Raw genomic sequence first — 10,588 nt, forward strand, 5'->3', positions numbered from 1 at the left:
AAAAAAAAAAGTTTTTCTGTGAGATAACTGCCATGTTGAACAGTATGTGGTGCTAAGATTAGTGAATTTCTAACTGCATGTCTAGATTTACATGTAAAACAAACAAGTAAATGTCGGCCACCAAAAAAGTCTGCAGAATTAAATACTGGTACTCAATTTTATGGTAGAATAATAAGGATATGAGAAGAAATGATAGAAGAGGAATTTTTAAAGAGGGGGAGAATTCCCCCTCCCCTTTTGCCCATTAAGTCTACACATCATCATCATATAATGATCTTCCATACTTCTTGATGTTATAAAATTTAAAAAAATAAATTGATTTTGAAAATTGATTTCAAACCTGTACAAGCTTTACCAAAATTATAAGCCCGTTATATGCTTATAATTAAATCAATTTACATTTTTTTTGATTTTTTGGAGGAGCATAATTCTTTAACATACCCCCGGTACTTTTTTTTTTAATGTGCATACAAATCAAGGTTGATTGAGTGAATTTTATGGTTTATTTTTAAGACAGTTTGATTTCTCAATGAAAACGAAATTGATAAACATATTTTAAATTTCACAGAAGTATGTAATCACTCTGTTATGATAAGTAAGAGATCATGATCTTGTTGAAAGGTAAAACAGAAAACAATAAAATGTCATTGTTGCTATCTCCTTAATGCCAAAGTGGATTCTAGAGAATGTAAGTAGAACAGCTCTTACATCAAGAGGGTGATGCATGCATCGTACAATGGCTACAAGAAGGAACCACTTATATCAGTAGGCTTTTGTATAGTAGCTGTTGTCTGTCACTTCTTCCTCAGATTGCTCCTGCGTTAGCCAACGTAAGACCATTGTCAGCTTGTCTGCTGTCAGAAACAATTAATTGTCATAAAATTGTCATAGACAATTGTCATAAAATCAACCATATTATATGAAAAAAATCATGGGCCAAGGTGGAGAGAATAACAGTTGACATCCTAGTTGGCAGTTGGTGGGGTTTGAATTGGGGAGGATAGGGCAGGGGTTATTGTGGTTCTACGGTGGGGTTATTGTGGTTCTTGGGTGCTTTGTGATAACATCTCCTCCGCAGCATCCAGGTGTTGTAATGAAGGAACTTTCTGATAATTTGTCTGTGTGGGCGAAGTCCTCCATGAAAACTCAGTTTGGGGGGGTTAAGCTAAGTACACAACTGTTCACCCAATATGACACATGCAATCTATAGTTCATTGCAGTTTCTTAGTTCCATTAACTTCTTACAAAAATTCTGAAAATTACTAATGTAAAGCAGTTTATCCAGACATTTCAAGGTGCTTTAAGCAATAAAATTGCAAGCATTTTTCTAGAAACTATCTAGTTAAAGATTAACACATGGAAAATTACACATGTAGTAACAGTGGCTGGATTAGATTACCTCCCTTAGAATTGCTTATCCCAGCAAATTAACTTCTTTATTAATTGAGAGTGCAGACCTCCTAATCAGCAGTATGTATGAGTTCTCTGACATCTGCAGTGTATGTATGTGTATATTGTCTCCCTAACATCATGTACATGTAGTACCAAGTATTCCTGATATAGATCTTTTACGACAAAGGCAAAAAGACACTGAAGCAGCAAGTTGAATTTCATGTATATACTCTTTTTAGCTGAAGAATTCATTCAGTGAATTTAGTGGCCATTTTCGGGGCCATTATCTGTGTGATCTTCAGAAGATAAGGAAACCCCCTTCCATTATTGTTCTGTAAACATTAAAACACACTGATACAGGTTACCATGGAGACGTATATAAATATTTCTTTAGGGTCTGATATATCTTGTCTGTGTTTATTCTGTAATCATGTTCCACTTTTTTGCAAGCTTTGCTGAACTAAGCAGATTGGGTGATTCAGAACGGGATTTTTTTTATAACCTAATAAATTATTTTGATGGAGAGAAGGAAGAATGAATGAGTTCAAAATGTGAAAGACAGAAAATCATATGTAGACATTATAAAATAAAAATAAAAAAAAACACCTTTTTAATACATTAAGAAATGTTTCATTAGCATACTTCAACCATAATAATAATCTTTTAAAAATTAATATTGTTGAATCTTTACAAAGTGATGTTTTAGTAATATTGCCAGGATCAGACATATTTTTACAGTTTAGTTTAAATAAATCCTACTAGAGTCTTAATTGTGCTCTCAGGTCAGCTGGATAAGTCTTGAAACAAAACTGGGCAAGGGTGTGTAAGAGAGCTGGCCCCATTGTCTCTCTGATTGAGAAGAAGGGTGCCTTCAGGGAATCTGGAAACTAGGATGTAAAACCCTGACATATAGTCATATTCTAGAATGAATATATGTTCATTCTTATTGCCTAAAATCTTGGCCTTAAATTTGTTTTTGTTGCATTTCAAATTAATGCAATATAGCACAGAGTGGGCTTTGTAACACGTACATTATGTACCTGCCGTTGTTTTTTGAATTGTCTTAGATAAAAGGGTTTATGATATGATAGATATAGTACCCAGTGGTTTAGGTAAATCACAATCTTTTAAAGACATTTTTTGAAATAAACTTTGTTTCTCTTTACAGCAAGACTTAAAGGAATGTGGAGCCAACTGTCAAACAAGTAATGGATGTAAATGTGTGGGTGAGAAAGGATCTAGGGTAAGAATAACTTTGTAAGATCAGTATATAGGGAAATAGCCTGGGTAGGATCTAAGGGGGGGAACTCTGTAGTATCAATATATAAGGATATAGGCTTGGTAAAGCAAAGGGTGTGACTAGGATCAGTGTATAGGGATATAGTCTGGGTGGGATCTAAAGGTGTGACTAGGATCAGTGTATAGGGATATAGTCTGGGTGGGATCTAAAGGTGTGACTAGGATCAGTGTATAGGGATATAGTCTAAGGGTGTGGGATCAGTATATAGGTGTGTATAGGATCAGTGTATATAGGGATATAGTCTGGGTATATGGGATATATGTATAGGAAAGGTGTGACTAGGATCAGTATATGATATAGGGATATAGGGTGTCTGGGTGTATATATGGATATAGGCTGTATAGGATCTAAGTCTGTGACTAGGATCAGTATATAGAGATATAGGCTGTATAGGATCTAAGGGTGTGACTAGGATCAGTATATAGAGATATAGGCTGTATAGGATCTAAGTCTGTGACTAGGATCAGTATATAGAGATATAGGCTGTATAGGATCTAAGGGGGTAACTAGGATTAGTATAAAGGGATACAAGCTGGGTAGGATTTAAGGGTGTAACTAGGATCAGTATATAGGCTGGGTAGGATATAAGGCTGTGTACAACTCTATAGGATTAGTTTAAAGGGATATAGGCTGGACAGATCTAGGATAAGTTTAACTTTGAAGGATCAGTTAAGGGATTACCCGGATACAGATTGGACAGGATCTTTGATAATTTTAATTTTAAAGGAATGTACAGTATAGCTGTAGAGGTATATATAGGCATGTATTGATACACAAAATGTAACAGAAAAGGTGCTTTAAAGTTTAATTCTTTGTTTATTGGTAGGAACAGAATTTTTATAGTGTATAAGGAATGTTTTTTAATTACATCATTGTACAAACAGTTACATTGTTATCCCAAACTCAGTTTGACCAAGATAGAACCTCAAGATATCCAAGGTTTCATATTGAGGGTAAAATTCTTAAAGAAAAAGTGCTCGAGACTTCCAAATTGCTTCCACATATCCAATTGGTCTGTATTCAAAAGATATTCAAGATATACTGATGTTAAACTGTACTTAAGATTGTATACCAGAGGTAGACAATAATTTGACAGTTATGACTGATAAATCAGTCTGTTCTTATCTTAATTAAAACTCGCTTCTGATTGCACTTCAACAAAAAGTTTCCAATCCATTTTTGACCTTTGAAACATTTTTTTCAGAAAGTTCTCATTAAATGCTTGTAAAAAGTCATTGCCCTATTATTGCTGATGTAAGCAGCTATGTAAAATCAGACTTCCGTTGGTCATTGACCCTGGTAGAAACCTGTTGGATTCCATCAGCTCTACCTGTTAGAGCAGGCTTCTCTGTGTATCCTCTGGTACAGAGTACAGATACCAAACTTCTGTAAAAGTCATCAGAATGATTCCCAAACCCACTGTATCCCAGTAGCCCGTGACAGGCAGTAGCCAATGAGGCGGGATACGAGGTTTTGATGGGGAGATTGGTCTTGGCAAATAAACAACTGCCATAGATGCTGAGGTGTGATCTGATATTGTTTTGAAAAAGCATAGGGTCTAAGTGGCACCAGTACTGAACTAGAAGATTTTTCCCAGATATAAGCATAGGGGCATTCAAAAATATTTGTTGAAACAAAGAGTGAACATATCAAAAATATTCTCCAAAATAATTGGAGGATGAAAATTAGTTCTTTTATTCAGTAGAAATGTTTGCAGTAAAAGAAGAGAAGATAGATATTTCTATCTACCAATCACTGTGCCTTTATGGTACATGTAAAATATGTTTTGTTTAATTAATTATATATCCTGATTATGGTTTATTTTTTGCCTTTTTCAATATATACATGTAGATTTAATAATATTTAGCATATTATATTGATGTGAGCAGATAAATAAATTTCTAAATATTTTCATATTAATGAAAAACAATATGTAGTACACTGTATTGTAAATTGATTATATCATGCTTGCATTGTGTATGTTGGAGGGATGTAACAGATGTAACATTGAGTGACCTTTGTAGGGTATCCCTGGAGCCCTGGGCCCTCCCGGCCCTCAGGGAGTTCAAGGTTATCCTGGCATGGAGGGACTTCCCGGAATTAAGGGTCAGAAAGGAGAACCTGGTCCATTAGGACTCATCGGACCAAAGGGAGACAGAGTAAGTTACAAACTGAAAGAAATACTTGTAGAACAAGAGAAGAAAAGAAAATCTCATACCTCAAACCATATCACTAATTGTATTTCATAAAGTACCATTTTCTTTTCATCCCCCCTTTTTTGCATCCTATTTAAATACTAGTAAATGTACTCTTGGGAATATAAAAATTATACTAGAATATATTTCCAATGAAAGATCCCTGTTCTGAATTTCCTCTTTCTATGAAATGTGCTATTATATTTATCTTGAACAAAGGCAAATTTATATCTTAGCAATCAGTCTGCAAATTCAATAAAAACCTTCGATGTTGAACTTGATAATCATTAAAATTTAATACATGATTTCTTTTTTAGGGAAAAATGGGAATGCCTGGATTTCCTGGTATCAATGGAATTCCTGTAAGTTTTAACATTAATTATTTTATTTATTTATAGTTTTATTGTAGTATTGATATCTTCATCTGACTTTTTGAATGAAAGCATAAAATTTTTGAATTCTATTTTTTGAAATGTGTAAACATGACTGCAGATTTGAAAAACACTCAAAAAAATCTAAGGAAAGATGAAGGGAACCTGCTTTTTGTTTATCTGTTTGAATGTCTCTCCTAACTCCATTTAGATGTAAATTTTTATATGACAATGATATATGTGTGATAAAGTTGAAGGCCATACGTTAGAATCTCATCTTTTTGTGTTGTAGGGTATTCCTGGCCCCACTGGACCCAGAGGACCGGCCGGTATGGATGGCTGCAATGGAACACAGGTAAACGTACAGACAAAGAATCAGCATGCTGCATTGTCAATTCTGTCTGCAATCATTTTTCTCACATCTACGCAGATTATTTTTGGGTGAACATTCTGGAAGCAGCTGCAAAAAATCCAGTAGTGTATCAAGAGAATTTTAATCGTTTCTTCCGACAACAACAACAAAAAAAGATATTTTGAAAAATTGATAAGAACCATCCTGTTCTAGAAATTTGGTGTTTTTTGGTACATCATTTACAGCAACACGCAGAAAAAAAATCCCCCCTCAATGAATCATTAGAAGCAAGGCTAATGAATCACAGACACTTGTCACATTGAGTTTCTGGGAGAGGAAGCGGGTTTGTATCAGAGGCTGACATTCTCAGCTGATGAACATGGTGTATTTGTGACGAGTGATTCCTTCCCAGGCATCAGATTCAGCCAAAAAACATTTTTTCTTTCTTGTCTGTCTTGTTTGATCTTATTGTCAAACAGCCATCTCAGGGTAAAGGCATATTCACCGTAGCAGAAAAGCGTCGCCAGACACTGTGAAAGAAGATTAAAAAAATTCCATGTTTGTTCTCATTAAGCTCCATGTATACATGAGCCCTGTTGAATGATTTTAACTGAGGAAATCTTTGAATGCTTTCGTGAACAAAAGACTTTTTACATAGCTATTGCATTTGTATCTACATGTGCTAAAATAGTATTTGACATGATGATGGAAGGAAAAATTGGCATAGCAATGAAAGGAGTAGAAACATCATATTCAATAGGTGCCTTCTCTTTGTTGAAGAGTTTCAATATTACGCAACATGATAAATTGTATTGTGTTTTACAAGTCCCCTTTTGATCAGTGAAAAATTGATATTCCTATTGATTGATTGATTTTGAAGTTAGTTTCCCAGCAATTTTTTTTAGTACATGGTATTTTAAATTGAAGATTTGGACTCGGATATCTATGGTAGAAACCTTAGCTCTCATGATTATAGCTTACTTTTAATGCCATTAGTAGTAATTTCTTTTAAACTCTGAAGCTTCAGCAAGTATTCAAACAAGCAGATGTTTTAGTCTGCTGTCTGGAAACCTTATAAAACCTCACCCCATTATCATGTCTGCTTCAGAATTCTCTCTCAGTCATATGCCTAGTGTTTTTTTTAGCTTACACAGTGTTTTGGAAGTTTTTTTTTCATTTCATAATCAAACTCTGTGTTTATTTATAGTACATGTCCAGAGGTAGTTAAATGCACATAATTGCAATTACAGATAAAAGATTTCATTATAGGAAGGAAAGTACATATTTCCATCATGCCAATGAAGTTATCCCAGGGTTAGCAGTGAAGTGATATTGTTTAAGAGTGTGATAATTTCTGGGTTGGGTTGGGCGGTGAGTGATAAGGAACTGTATCAGTAGAGATAAGATAATCCCATTACTGTACTCAGCAGGAAATCTCACACAGCGGGGAGCCTGGAGGTGTTAAGTAACTGACACATTTACCATTACTTATACCTCCTGCTAGGGGAGCTGAAAAAGAGGTCTATCTGTTAGGACAGTGTAGAGAATCCCAAATTAATTAGGAATCAGGTGAATCATTGGCCTTCTTCATGTGTTATGAAATTTTGTAGAAGATGACCTTAAAGTATTTGTATATCATTTCTAGAAGGAATCTGACTGCATTATTTCTGTTTTATAATTAAAAATAATTAAGCAGTTAAAAAAAAAAAAAGAAATACTCCTTGGGAAATTCTTTACATGCATTCCATCCAGGAGTTCTCTCTTAAGAAGTGACCTATTAATTTGTGCTACATAAATAAGTATGCCACATCTTGTAAACAATGTGTTCCAGATTTCCCTAACCACCTTCAAGCTGACCCACTGCTGGCTTATATACTGACAATTATGGCTACCAGCTGTTTACTGCAGCTCTGGCTTATCTCTCTAGACCAGTAGCACAAACCAGAAGCATTCCCAACAAATCAGCAATTCCTTATTGAAAAATTGATGTTCAAAATTTCCATCCCCTCCCTCCCCCTCCCAAGATTTGGATTTGAAAAATAATAATTAATTCACAGAAACAATAAAAGTTTTCCTGCCACTACCCATCATAGTTAATTCAGTGCTCGCATACAGTAAATCTTGAAATTTTTGCTGTAGAAAAATTTTTAGCAAATTTGCGAGTTCATTGCATTCGCAAAAAAATTTTTCTTAAAAATAAATTACCAATAAGAAAATGTAAACAAAACAGTGGTCATTCGCAAAATTTTGAAACGTAAAAATTAATCAACAGCATTTTGACCCGAATTCGCAAAATAAAATCGACGTAAAAATTTCCAGATTTACGGTAGTTTAAACCACCAAGTTATTTGCTTTTGTTTCACAGATTGATAAGTGTTATTTTATTTTAATTCTAGGATCACAAGCTATATATGATAAAAATTTGTTCATAATATTCAATTTATTTCAAACCAGTATATTTATCAACAGTTTTCCAATAAAAGTTTTAAAAAGTCGATTCAGGCAAGCAAACTTGCAGCAATCTGAAAAAGGTTAAAGAATTTTAATTTTCAAATCCAGCAAAGTGAAGTTATAAAACAAAAGGCATACCAGTATCAGTTCCATGAAATTTGTATTTCAATAAGAGTTTCTCATCAAGAGCTCTTTCTGATCTCTGAACCCTGTTGCTTGATTTGTAGGGAGAGCCCGGTAACCCTGGATTAAACGGACTTCCCGGGCAGGTCGGCCAACCCGGTCTACCAGGTATTCCTGGACAAAAAGGAGAGTCTTCACCTGGAGTCGCTGTCAAAGGTCAAAAGGTTAGCCAGTACCCAACTACTAAAAATAGATCTGTTTAATTGTATATATTGTATTTATTGGTGTAGTTAATATCACATGACACTTGATTTGAATTTCTTTATCTACAAGTACTAATGTGTAACTTTAATTTTGACAGGGAGAACCTGGTATTGAAGGATTTCAAGGTCTTCAGGTAAAAGATCGTGGTATTGTGAAATTCTTTTGTAACAATTACATTCTATATTAGGAGGATTTCTGATTTTTATAGCTGTGTATTTTTAGGGCCCCCCTGGTAGAGTTGGTCCCCCTGGATTGCCAGGACTGCCCGGCCCCGAAGGACCAAGAGTAAGTCATATTGACAGCACATGGCTAAGTTTTTAGTTTGATTTTTATTTTATTACTTGACCTTGACAAGTTTATGATGTGACCTTCATCACTCCTTTAGGGATATGATGGACTTTTGGGCCAGAAAGGAGAGAAGGGTTTCCAAGGTTTAGCGGTCAGTGGTGAGAAGGGAGACCAGGGTGAGCCTGGTGCCAGAGGTCCCCCCGGTCCCCCGTGTGATGGAAATCAACAGCTGAAGGAACCCAATGTGACTCAGATCGGACCCAGAGGACCCAAGGGAGACAGGGGTTACAGGGTTAGTGTCATCAGGGGTCAAACAAGACTAACTACTAGATAGCATAGGAAGTCAATGCTTCAAGAAAAATGTACTGATTATAAAATGTTATGATATTAAGTATGTCCAGTGTTTGCTTAATGCATTCACACACCTTTTGGTCAAATATTCTGTCAACAAAAGTTCATTCACACCCATTTTTCCATATATACAAGATCAGCCTTATTTTGAAAAGAAATGGGTTCTGTTATATTTCAGGGAGCTGACGGTTTACCAGGACTGCCAGGAAACAAAGGAGAGAGGGGATTCCCTGTAAGTTAACACAGACTTCAAGATGTTTATATTTGTAGAGGGATTTTATTAAATGCATCTAAAGCATTTTTCCTTGTTTACATACCTTATGAGTACATGTACCTCTTTTTTTCCATTTCAATTATCTGAAAATGTTGAAACTGATGATGCAGATAACTGTTGAATTATGGTACATGTAACACTATTTTACATGTATTTGGAATTTTTTCAGGGTATGAAAGGACCCCCAGGAATGGTTGGAGAGAAGGGAATACCTGGTATTGCTGGACCAAGAGTATGTAAAACTCTGTACAATAGAACATTCACATCACACACCCATAGTATGGAATAACTGTCCATGTCACAATTCACCTTAATTCATAATATCTCAAGACTTCTGGCTACAGATTTAATTAAACTGATAAGAATTGAATTTATTTTTAAGATGCTTATTTCCTTTAACTTCTCTAAACTGTATAATTTTAGGGCAAACAAGGATTACCTGGCCTTCCTGGATTACCTGGTTTAAAGGTGAGAGACATTTTTAGAAATTATGCAGCCCCAATTTGATTTTACCTGCTGGTGTTTGCCTCTTGTATAATCCTTTTTATTTTGATTGGTAGGGAGACAGAGGAATGGATGGACTGCCAGGATTGAATGGAGTTCAAGGTGAAAAAGGAAACCCAGGAATACCTGGTCTGAAAGGAGAAAAGGGATACAGGGGACCCCCAGGACCCAGCGGGGTAAGTTATCCCCCTAAAAGTGTGAGGTATCAGTGGGATTAGCTATCCTACCATAGAAGTAGCTTTACAGGCCAGTTCCAGTAATGAACTTTTTATTTTGATAAACAGGGAGAAGGTGGTGATGGACCAGAAGGACCAAAGGGAGAGCGCGGTCCACCCGGAGAGAGAGGATTCCCTGGATTAGACGGACTTGTGGGATTGCCTGGACCCCCTGGGAGAGCTGGACCTCCAGGAGGGCCGGGAACACAGGGACTGCCTGGTCCTGAGGGGCCAGCTGGACCAAAGGGCGACAAAGGAGATAGAGGAAGCTCTGGTAAGATATGAAAGTAAAAACACAAGCTGTGTGGTTTCCTTTCTAGCAGTTGATGTAGAGGTTATAGAGCTGGGTCATATTTTATTGTTCTTTTTTAAAAAAAAAAAGTATATTTCTCAAGAGACGTTAGAATGAATCAACAAGCTCTGGTAAGATATGAAAGTAAAAACACAATCTGTGTGGTTTCCTTTCTGGCAGTTGATGTAGAGGTTATAGAGCTGGGTCATATTTTAT

The 10,588-nt window shown here is 35.8% G+C and overlaps 1 protein-coding gene across 1 annotated transcript in view; it reads left to right on the forward strand.

Moving 5' to 3' along the window:
* Positions 1 to 10,588, forward strand: part of LOC134259538 (collagen alpha-2(IV) chain-like) — a 33,813-nt gene that overhangs the window by 7,557 nt on the left and 15,668 nt on the right. Inside the window, exons 3-15 of the mRNA XM_062742122.1 lie at positions 2,561 to 2,635; positions 4,717 to 4,851; positions 5,205 to 5,249; positions 5,551 to 5,613; positions 8,289 to 8,408; positions 8,546 to 8,581; positions 8,671 to 8,733; positions 8,834 to 9,028; positions 9,266 to 9,319; positions 9,531 to 9,593; positions 9,785 to 9,829; positions 9,922 to 10,041; positions 10,150 to 10,354. Of these exons, the coding sequence (XP_062598106.1) occupies positions 2,561 to 2,635; positions 4,717 to 4,851; positions 5,205 to 5,249; positions 5,551 to 5,613; positions 8,289 to 8,408; positions 8,546 to 8,581; positions 8,671 to 8,733; positions 8,834 to 9,028; positions 9,266 to 9,319; positions 9,531 to 9,593; positions 9,785 to 9,829; positions 9,922 to 10,041; positions 10,150 to 10,354 (1,219 nt within the window). The remainder of the gene's footprint in view (positions 1 to 2,560; positions 2,636 to 4,716; positions 4,852 to 5,204; positions 5,250 to 5,550; positions 5,614 to 8,288; positions 8,409 to 8,545; positions 8,582 to 8,670; positions 8,734 to 8,833; positions 9,029 to 9,265; positions 9,320 to 9,530; positions 9,594 to 9,784; positions 9,830 to 9,921; positions 10,042 to 10,149; positions 10,355 to 10,588) is intronic.

This window comes from Saccostrea cucullata, unplaced genomic scaffold, assembly GCF_032062105.1.
Source record: "Saccostrea cucullata isolate Sc308-1 unplaced genomic scaffold, CSIRO_AGI_Scuc_v1 ctg1085, whole genome shotgun sequence".
Lineage (NCBI taxonomy): Eukaryota > Metazoa > Mollusca > Bivalvia > Ostreida > Ostreidae > Saccostrea > Saccostrea cuccullata.